The 10,931-nt window shown below is 53.3% G+C and overlaps 1 protein-coding gene across 1 annotated transcript in view; it reads left to right on the forward strand.

Moving 5' to 3' along the window:
- Window positions 1-10,931, forward strand: part of DCHS1 (dachsous cadherin-related 1) — a gene marked incomplete at its 3' end in the record, with an annotated part of 29,133 nt that overhangs the window by 9,995 nt on the left and 8,207 nt on the right. The window contains 10 exon segments of the mRNA XM_010839147.1: window positions 1-1,134; window positions 6,994-7,182; window positions 7,274-7,505; window positions 7,615-7,851; window positions 8,175-9,200; window positions 9,421-9,614; window positions 9,823-9,919; window positions 10,024-10,181; window positions 10,387-10,852; window positions 10,855-10,926. The exon segment at window positions 1-1,134 is cut by the window's left edge and continues 27 nt beyond it. Of these exon segments, the coding sequence (XP_010837449.1) occupies window positions 1-1,134; window positions 6,994-7,182; window positions 7,274-7,505; window positions 7,615-7,851; window positions 8,175-9,200; window positions 9,421-9,614; window positions 9,823-9,919; window positions 10,024-10,181; window positions 10,387-10,852; window positions 10,855-10,926 (3,805 nt within the window).

A 10,931-nucleotide genomic window follows, 5' to 3' on the forward strand; every position in this document is an offset into this window, starting at 1 on the left:
ATGCTGCAACTGGAGGCCTATGACGGTGGTTCACCCCCTCGGAGGGCCCAGGCCCTGCTGGACGTGACACTGCTAGACATCAATGACCATGCCCCAGCTTTCAATCAGAGCCGCTACCACGCTGCTGTGTCCGAGAGCCTGGCCCCCGGCAGTCCTGTCTTGCAGGTGTATGCCTCTGATGCCGATGCAGGTGCCAATGGGGCTGTAACTTATGAGATCAACCGGAGGCAGAGCGAGGGTGATGGACCCTTCTCCATTGATGCACACACGGGGCTGCTGCGGCTGGAGCGGCCGCTGGACTTTGAGCAACGTCGGGTCCACGAACTGGTGGTGCAGGCTCGGGATGGAGGGGCTCACCCTGAGCTGGGCTCAGCCTTTGTGACCGTGCATGTGCGAGATGCCAATGACAATCAGCCCTCCATGACTGTCATCTTCCTGAGTGCAGATGGCTCCCCCCGTGTATCTGAGGCTGCCCCCCCGGGCCAGCTTGTTGCTCGAATCTCTGTGTCAGACCCAGATGACGGTGACTTTGCGCATGTCAACGTGTCCCTGGAGGGTGGAGAGGGCCACTTTGCGCTCAGCACCCAGGACAGCGTCATCTACCTGGTGTGTGTGGCTCGGCGGCTGGATCGGGAGGAGCGCGACGCCTACAACTTGCGAGTTACTGCCACAGACTCAGGCTCACCCCCACTGCGGGCTGAGGCTGCCTTTGTGCTACACGTCACTGATGTCAATGACAATGCGCCTGCCTTTGACCGCCAGCTCTACCGACCCGAGCCTCTGCCTGAGGTTGCCCTGCCTGGCAGCTTCGTGGTGCGGGTGACGGCCCGGGATCCTGACCAGGGCACCAATGGTCAGGTCACCTACAGCCTGGCCCCAGGCGCCCACACCCGCTGGTTCTCCATAGACCCCACCTCAGGCATTGTCACTACAGCTGCTTTGCTGGACTATGAGTTGGAACCTCAGCCACAGCTAATCGTGGTGGCCACGGATGGGGGCTTGCCCCCTCTCTCCTCCTCTGCCACAGTGAGCGTGGTCTTGCAAGATGTGAATGATAACGAGCCGCAGTTCCAGAGGACTTTCTACAACGCCTCGCTGCCTGAGGGCACTCAGCCAGGAACCTGCTTCCTGCAGGTGGGTAAGCCCCCCAACACACAGTGGAGTGGTGCTGTGGACGGGAATGGATCAGAGGGTCGCAGGGGACCTCAGAGCAGGAACCAAGACTTGAAGGTGCTAGCTGTTGATGGTGACATTTGCCAGAGTGAGTCTTATTCAGTGAGCTGCACAGTCTGTGCAGAGGGTGAGGGTTACTGAGAAGATGAGAAAGCAGGGTGCAGGAGCTGGGCCAGGTGATCAAGGGGTTGAGAGAATCAAGATTGGATATAGAGAAATGTGTCTTGTGGTGTGAGGAGGTGAGAGGGGACTCTTTAAAGTTTCAAAGCTGTTCTGCAAGGGCAGAGATGGAGATTCTGCACACCCATGTGGCTCCTGTTCCCCAGGGGAGATGCCAGCATTTACAGAGCCCTCCAATCCTAGATCAGTGCTGGACTGTCCTGGCAGATATATCCATCCATGCTCTTGGAGCTGAGCCCTAATGCGTCTTGGGATCAGGCACAGGGATGAGAGATAACACGAAGTATTCAGTGAGATCCCAATGTCCAGGAAGACCTCTCAGAGGACGAGGCAGGAGCCCTGGACAGGCTGAGGGAGCCACAGACTTCCTGCAAGTCAGGCCTGGAGGAGATGGGTGGGGAGGCATGCAACTGGAAAGGCAGGCCAAAGCCAGATTGCAGAAGTCCTTGGACACCAAGCTGTGAGGGGTTAGGACTTTACTTGGAAGGCAGAGAGGGTCGCTGAACTTCTTTGGTCCAGAAAAGGCAGGATCAGATGGTTTTTTCTTCGTTTAAGACTTTATGTTTGGGAGGCAGTTTTTGATTCATAGCACTATTAAGTGGAAGGTGTAGATTTTCCATATGCCCCTTCCCTGACTCACACACTGTCAGCATCCCCCGCCAGAGTGGTACATTTGCCGCAACAGATGAATCTACATAACCATCATTATCACTCAAGTCCATAGCTTACATTAGAGTTCGCTCTTGGTGTTGTACCTTCTATGGGTTTGGATAAAAGTATATTGTATGTGTATAATGGACATATATAATGACATACAGTGTAACACATAGAGAGTAGTTTCACTGCCCTAAAAATCCTGTTCCCCTCATCCTTCCCTCCTCACTACAGATTGTTTTTGTTTGGTTTTTTATTTGTTTGTTTTTGTTGTTGTTGGGCTTTATTTGGCTGTGCCACGTGGCATGTGGGCTCTTAGTTCCCCAACCAGGGATTGAACCCATGTCCCGTGCAGTGGAAGCATGGAGTCTTAACCACTGACCCACCAGGAAAATCCCATGTTTTATGTTTGTTTGTTTGTTTGTTTGGAAGCTAACTTGCTTTAAGGGTGAAAATAGATTAGATCAATGGTAAGAAATACATTGAAAACTTAACTTAGCACTGTAGGCCTGGCACTGTGCTGGGTCCTGAGAACAAGGAAAGGAGACAGTCTTGTTCCCAGGCAGGTCACAGTCTAGGCAAGGAGATACACCAGTAGCTAGTGATACATCATGTGGCATATGAAGCGCTATGGAAGCCTAGAGGCAGACCTTTGCAGAAGCGGTGATACTTTGCCAAGGGGATAATATGGGGTGTATGGACAGGAACTCCAAGCTCACAGAAAAAGCTGCAGGACACCATGATATGTGTTTATGGGCAGCATTGTTCAGGTTGGCCTCAACTGTGCTGATGAGAGAGTTATGGGGAGACAAGAGAGTAGACAGGGACCGGATCATCAGCTTTGACTTTATTTTAAAAATCACAGGGAACCAATGGGAGGTTCTAGGCAAATCTGATATGTCTTCTGGAAAGATTGCTTTGGCTCTCCCACAGAATTATGGATGCAGGAGAGGAGACTGGAGGCAGGGAGGTCTCTTAGGAGGAAATGTTTATGTCTCAGAAGACCCCTGATCATCTTCTAGAAGCTGCTGTTTGCCTAGACTTTCAGGCCAGTGCCTGGACCTGGCTGACCTCCCATTTGGCCAGACTCTGGGTGCTTGCCTGCCTACTGCTGTCCAGCTTCCACCCACTCTCCCATGTGTTTACTCTCCCTCTTGGCCCAAGACCAGTGGGCTGTGGCTTCTAACTTCCCTCCTCACTAGTGCCTGAAGCAAGAGGGCATCTCTCCAGGTGGTTTCCTGGAGTTTTTACTAGTGGTAATCATAGGGAAGCAGGGGTGAAATTGACCACTGGGTGTTCATAACCTTTACAAGAAGTCTTAATATTTGATTCATTCAATATTCATTTGAATATCTGTCAGTAGGGACACAGAATACAGTAATGATTGAGTAACTGCTACCTAATTCATAGAATTTACAGTTTAGAGGGGAGATTCATATGCAAAGAAACAGTTCTACTGCAATAAAAGAAACTTCCATATGGAGATATATATGAGTTACAGATGGGCAGTTTGAATGTTTTCCCAAAGGAAAGGACCTTTGAGCTGAGACAAAGGATAAGCAGGAGCTGACGAGGGAACCAGATAAGGGAAGGGTTCCATACAGAGGTGACATGCAGAGAGAAGAGCAAGAGCCTGACCTGTCTGACTTGTTCAAGGACCTACAAGTGGCTCAGTGTCTCTGGAGTTTAAGGTGTGAGATGGAAGAGTGAGATGAGACTGCAGGAGGCCAGACAGTGAGGAATGAAGCCAAGCCAAGGAGTGTGAGCATTTTTATTTAGAAGACATTGAAGCTTTTTGAGTAGAGGAATAATTTGATCATATTTGTTCTCTCAAAAGATGCTTTTGTTAGTGCAGAGCAGTGGTTCACAACAGCTGGTGATTCTGCCCTCTGGAGGGGACATTTGTCAACATCTAAAGACATTTTTGGTTGTCACAACTGGTGGGATTGATCAGTACCTAATGGATTGCATGCGTGCGAGCTCAGTTGCTCAGTTGTGTCTGACACTTTGCGACCCTTTGGACTGCAGCCTGCCAGGCTCCTCTGTCCATGGGATTTTCTAGGCAAGATTACTGGAGTGGGTTGCATTTCCTCCTCCAGGGGATCTTCCTGACTCAGGGATCGAAGCCACGTTTCCTGCATCTCCTGCATTAACAGGCAGATTCTTTACCACCAACTGGGAAGCCCATTTAGTAGATAGAGATGCTGCCAAGCATTCTAAAATGCACGTGACAGCACCACAACAAAGAAATGTTTGGTCCAAAATGTCAGTCATGCGGAGGTTGAGAAGTCCTGGTGTAGAGGACAAGACTGGAGGGTTAGACACCTATCAAAAGGGAACTATAGTAGCCCAGGGGAGAGACGACTCAGGCCTGAGTCAGAACAGCGATAACGGTAATGGAGAGGAATAGACAAATAAGAAGGATAATGAAGATTTACTTGGTCCCCAGTTGATTGATATGTCGGCAGAGGAAAAGGGAAGAACAGATTTCTGGCTCGAGCAGCTGCGTAGATGGAAGAATCATTAGAGAGAGGTTGGAATGATCATGAGTTTAGTTTAGGACAGGTTGGATTTAAGGTGCCTGTGGGACATCCAAGTGGAGATGTTGAGCAGGCATCTGGATGTACAAGTTGGGAGCACAGAGGAGTGGTCTGGGTCAAAGTACAGATCATCATCAGAGCCACAGCAGTGGAAGAGAAGGCACTCAGAGAATGTGTAGAAGAAGATGCCAAGGAAAGGTTCCAGGGAACAACAGTGTATAACAGACAGAGTAAGGGGAGGTGGAGGAAGGCTGGACAGTGGGGAAGCAGTGGCAGGAGAAGCAGGAGACACTCCTGGGAAGGAAGTCAGCATGGAGCAAATGCAGTAAGTTTGTGGTCTAGTAGGAATTTTAGATAGTTCACACATGAAGGTCTTTATTTCCTCCTTGCATTAATGAATTTGATGAGAGCTGGAGGCTGGGGGAGGGTGGGGAAACAAGAGGAGAGAGGTGAGGTTAGTTACAGCTTTCAGGCAGAGCTGGAGAGGGAGCTGACCAAGGTTGGACTGTGAAGAGGGGCTGAGAGCCTGCTAACAATGGAGGCTGTGCCTTTGCAGTGAAACCTCTGAGCAGAGGCTGCACAGGCCAGAAAACTCACTTCTGCCTTGGTCATTTCCAGTCACTGACCCCTGTGCCTTTTGGGGTCACTTCCTGACAACCTCCTTGACCACTATTTATTGCTTTCTTCCTGCAGCAAGTCAGAGGGCAGAGGTCTTTAACAGCTTCTGGAGATGGTGCCGCAGCTGTGCTGCTGCCCACCAGATGGATGTGGGGGGAAGTTTGTCTCCTGGGATATCCGGGCCCATGGCCACAGTAAAGAGTTGGAGCAGGAGCTGTTTCCAGGGCTCAGCATGGCAAGGTCTTAGTGTCTCTCAGGAGAGTAAACAATGGCACAAATCACTTCTGTCAAGGGCCTGGGCAACAATCAGAAGTCCTTGGCTCGGCTTCTCTCTGAGCAACATTTTCTGGCTGAGAAAGGGGAACTCTCCAGCTTCCTTTCCACAGCATATCATGACCCTGAGGCCCTCATAGCCACAAAGAGTACTTTGTCACAGCTACAGCAGTCTGCACCAGCTAACCCACTGTTGAGGGCCTAATGTGCACCCAATTTATAAAACTTGCTTTGAAAGAAGTTTTTGTTGTAAGGCAGGGCAATCCAAATGTCTGTTTACTCAATGAACAAATTTACATAGAGTACCTACTGTGCGCCTGGCCCTGTCTTAAGCTCTGAAGCTTTTGGAATGGGGTTTCCTGCTGATCTGACTCTGAAATGTTCAGAGGCTCCTGACTTTGGTGTCCAATCATAAACCCTACCTGAGCCAATCTGGGAGATGTCTGAGAAGTCACCAAGAAAGCCTTTCCCTATTTCTTAGTTTGGGAGAACCCCTGGAACTTAATGACCTGAATATTGTCCTATAGACCTGCAGTTCTCTGTCTCTCATTTCCAGTGAGATTGGCTCAAGAGATGAAGGGATGTGAAGGATGTATAAGCCACATCCATAAATGCATAGAGCAGACCCTCATCAGCCCAGTGATCAATCAGATCCCACTTAATGACCAAACTCAATAAAGGGCAGGCCTATAACAGCAGTCTGAATAACTCTGTAGGTCAGCCAGTGCTCTGCTTGGAGTGATTCTGAGACTTGGTGATGTTTATTAACTTGTTGTGACCCACCTGGAACTTGATGTCACAGCCCTTAGCACTTTCCTTTTAAATATAGTTGGTCCTCATCCATTTGCAGATTCTGTATTTGTGAATTCACCAACTGTCTAAAATTTCTCTGTAACCCTTGAATCCACACTCATGGAGTTTTCACTGTCATTCCCGGACATGTGCAGAAGGATGGAAAATTCAAGTCTCTCAATGAGCACATTCCAGCTGAGGTCGAACAAGGCAATGCCCTGCCTTCGTGTTTCAGCTCTTATGTTATAAACAAGGGTCCTTTTCGTGGTCTATTTGGTGCCACATTTTTCACATTTTTGTGCTTTCTGTTTGGTGACTTTGTTGTTTAGAATGGTCCCCAACTGTAGTGCTGAAGTGCTGTCTGTGTTCTTAAAAGCAAGAGGGCTGTGCTGTGCCTTATAGAGAAAATACATGTCAGTTTCACTTAGATATGAGTTGTGCCATTAGCCCTGAGTTCAGTGTTAGTCAGCCAACAATATATATTAAATAAGGTGCCTTTAAACAGAAACACACATAAAACAAAGTTATATATCGATCAGTTGACAAGTCAGTTGTGATCAGAGGCTCATAGGAACCTAACACAAGTGGTGAGATCTGAGCTGGGTTTAGAGTTTAGCCCGTAACCTACCAGTCCCTTCTGTGTATCCACCATCCAAAGACTCTGGGCACCAACTGGCCAAGGGTCTGCTCCTTCTAATTGATACTTAACTATGGCTTTTCTGGCCAAAAAGATGGGGCATCACTCACCCCAGCCTCTCCCCAGGTGACAGCCACAGATGCAGACAGTGGCCCATTTGGCCTCCTCTCCTATTCCTTGGGTGCCGGACTTGGGACCTCAGGGTCTCCCCCGTTCCGCATCGATGCCCACAGTGGTGACGTGTGTACGACCCGGACCCTGGACCGCGATCAGGGGCCCTCAAGCTTTGACTTCACAGTGACAGCTGTGGATGGGGTGAGTGGGCAGACTGTGGGCAGGTTGCAGGGAGGGCACTCAGCAGGGCCAATCAAGACCCACCTGACTTAATGGCTGCATGTCTCACTAGGGAGGCCTCAAGTCTATGGTATATGTGAAGGTGTTTGTGTCAGACGAGAATGACAACCCACCTCAGTTTTATCCACGGGAGTATGCTGCCAGTCTGAGCGCCCAGAGTGCACCAGGCACAGCTGTGCTGAGGGTACGTGCCCATGACCCTGATCAGGGACCCCATGGGCGACTCTCCTACCACATCCTGGCTGGCAACAGCCCCCCGCTCTTTGCCTTGGACGAGCACTCAGGTGAGGATCCTCCCATTCCCAGGGCTTGCCTCCCCACCTGCCCTCCACCCCAACCCTTCCAGTGATATTCTGTTTCCTTACGTATCTCCACTTCTGTCCCTCCTCCCAGGACTATTGACGGTAGCCTGGCCCTTGGCCAGACGGGCCAGTTCCATGGTGCAGCTGGAGATCGGGGCTCGGGATGGAGGTGGCCTGCAGGCGGAGCCCAATGCCCGAGTCAACATCAGCATTGTGCCTGGAACTCCTGTACCACCAGTATTTGAGCAGCTTCAGTATGTCTTTTCTGTGCCAGAGGATGTGGCACCAGGCACCAGTGTGGGCGTAGTCCAGGCACACAATCCACCAGGTATCCCTTATCATTATATCCACGTGGTGCTGTACCCAGACACCCCAATGTAAGCCTCAGGTATAACACCACTGACAGTCCCAATACAAAACTCTCTGGTTCTAGTCCGCCACCTCCTTGGGAGTGGTGTAGGCACTCTGCTTCATCCCCAGGTACACGAATATCACCCTAGTGCCACCCAGCTTCTCTGCCAACACCTGCCTCTCCCCTAATACTTTGAGAGGCCCAGATGTGGACACTACCTAGCCCTTTTGGGGATCAGAGTCTGGGCTCCAACTTAGAAGGTGTCCCCATCTCTTTTCTGACTGCTCTCTTTTCCCTAGGTCGCTTGGGACCTGTGACCCTTGCCCTATCGGGGGGCGATCCCCGAGGACTCTTCTCCCTAGATGGGGCCACTGGGCTGTTACAGACACTTCGCCCTCTGGACCGGGAGCTGCTGGGACCAGTGCTGGAGCTGGAGGTGCGGGCAGGCAGCGGAGTGCCACCGGCTTTCGCTGTAGCTCGGGTGCGCGTGCTGCTGGACGATGTGAATGACAACTCCCCTGCCTTCCCTGCGCCTGAAGACACAGTGCTGCTGCCATCGAGCACTGCCCCAGGGACCCTCATCTATACACTGCGGGCTCTGGACCCCGACTCAGGAGTTAACAGTCGAGTCACCTTTACCCTGCTTGCTGGGGGTGGTGGGACCTTCACTGTGGACCCCACCACAGGCCACATACGGCTTATGGGACCTCTGGGGCCTCCGGGGGGGCCAGCCCATGAACTGGAGCTGGAAGCCCGGGATGGAGGCTCCCCACCTCGCACCAGCCACTTTCGACTGCGGGTGGTGGTACAGGACTTGGGGACCCGTGGGCTGGCTCCCCACTTCGACAGCCCTACCTACCGTGTAGACCTGCCCTCAGGCACCACCCCTGGAACTCAAGTCGTACAAGTGCAGGCTCGAGCACCAGATGGGAGCCCTGTCACCTACCACCTTGCAGCAGATGGGCCGGGTAGCCCCTTTGGCCTGGAACCACAGAGTGGATGGCTGTGGGTGCGGGCAGCACTGGACCATGAGGCCCAGGAGTTGTACACACTGAAAGTAATGGCAGTGTCTGGATCCAAAGCTGAGTTGGGGCAGCAGACAGCCACAGCCACCGTGAGGATCAGCATCCTCAACCAGAACGACCACAGTCCCCGCTTGTCTGAGGAGCCCACCTTCCTGGCTGTGGCTGAGAACCAGCCCCCAGGGACAAGCGTGGGTCGGGTCTTTGCCACTGACCGAGATTCAGGAATCAACGGACGTCTGACCTACAGCCTGCGACAGCTGTCAGAAGACAGCAAGGCCTTCCGCATCCACCCCCAGACTGGTGAGCACTGGGACCCAGAATCTGAGATCCCATAGCCTCATCCTCGGAATGGTGAACACCCAACACGATCCCCAGAGCCTGGTCATGGGGACCAGGACTAAGCTCGGAGTTTTCCCCAGGCATTCCTTTCCACACTCCCCCAACCCTAGCCTCTCACAGACCCCAGGCTCTTCATCTCTGGCTACCCCATACATGCTCTCTGTCTATCCTGCACTTGCAGGAGAGGTGACCACACTACAAACTCTGGACCGTGAGCGGCAGAACAGCTACCAGCTTCTGGTGCAGGTTCAGGATGCAGGGAGCCCACCCCGCAGCACCACAGGCACTGTGCACATCGCAGTGCTTGACCTCAATGACAACAGCCCTACCTTCCTGCAGGCCTCAGGGGCTGCTGGTGGAGGCCTCCCCATACAGGTATGTGAAGCTGCAGGGCCCTGCCTTGAAGAAGTAAGAGTATGTGGGTGTCCACTTATAACTCTAGACAGAGGTAAAAGAAACTGCATCTTGGAACAGGTGTGAGAGTAGAAAGGGGGCTTTGTCTGCACAAAGGTTAGGGGAATATATCCTGGGTTGTCTCAAGAACAGAGGGAGACAACTGTAGATGAGTTGTGTGTTCCCACAGGTACCAGATGGTGTGCCTCCAGGAACATTGGTGACAACCCTGCAGGCCAAGGATCCAGATGAGGGGGAGAATGGAACCATCCTGTACATGCTAACTGGTATATGGGGAGTGGAGAGAAGGGAGTTGGTGGTGGATGGCCTGTCCTCATGATACGCCCAGCTCTGAAATGGAAGCCCTCACCCTTGCTCTGCCCATCCCCAGGTCCTGGCTCAGAGCTCTTCTCCCTGCACCCTCACTCGGGAGAGCTGCTCACGGCAGCACCCCTGATCCGAGCAGAGCGGCCACACTACGTGCTCACATTGAGCGCTCATGACCAAGGCAGCCCCCCTCGGAGCTCCAGCCTCCAGCTGCTAGTGCAGGTATGGCTGCCCTTCCCCCAATCTATCCAGGTCTCCTTGGCCACCAACGTGGGCACCCCCTCCCAGAGTGCCATCTTCCTAAGCCCTTGTGCCCTCTCCTCTAGACGGCTACTCTGACCACCCCTCCTAATGCTCAGCAGTCCAGCCCAGATTCCCTTTTACTTGGGTCGCCCTGATTCCATCCTCCTTCCCGGGTCCATAACAGGTGCTTCCCTCCACTCGCTCGGCTGAGCCTGCACCGGAACCCTCAGAGCCAGACCCGGTGGCGCCTGTGCCTGTCGTGCTGACCGTGACAGCAGCCGAGGGGCTCCTGCCCGGCTCCCTGTTGGGCTCTGTGGCACCGCTGGAGCAGGCGGGGGTGGGCGCCCTTACCTACACACTGGTGGGCGGCGCCGACCCAGAGGGCACCTTTGCGCTGGACGCGGCCTCTGGGCGCTTGTACCTGGCGCGGCCCCTGGACTTCGAGGCGGGTCCGGCTTGGCGCGCGCTCACGGTGCGCGCCGAGGGGCCGGGAGGCGCGGGCGCGCGGCTGCTGAGAGTGCAGGTGCGCGTGCAGGACGAGAACGAGCACGCGCCGGCCTTCGCGCGCGACCCGCTGGCGTTGGCGCTCCCAGAGAACCCGGAGCCGGGCGCGACCTTGTACACTTTCCGCGCGTCCGACGCCGACGGCCCCGGCCCAACAGCGATGTGCGCTACCGCCTGCTGCGCCAAGAGCCGCCTGTGCCCGCGCTTCGCCTGGACGCGCGCACC

Source organism: Bison bison, unplaced genomic scaffold (genome assembly GCF_000754665.1).
Source record: "Bison bison bison isolate TAMUID 2011002044 unplaced genomic scaffold, Bison_UMD1.0 scf7180017864112, whole genome shotgun sequence".
In the NCBI taxonomy this organism is placed as follows: Eukaryota; Metazoa; Chordata; class Mammalia; order Artiodactyla; family Bovidae; genus Bison; species Bison bison.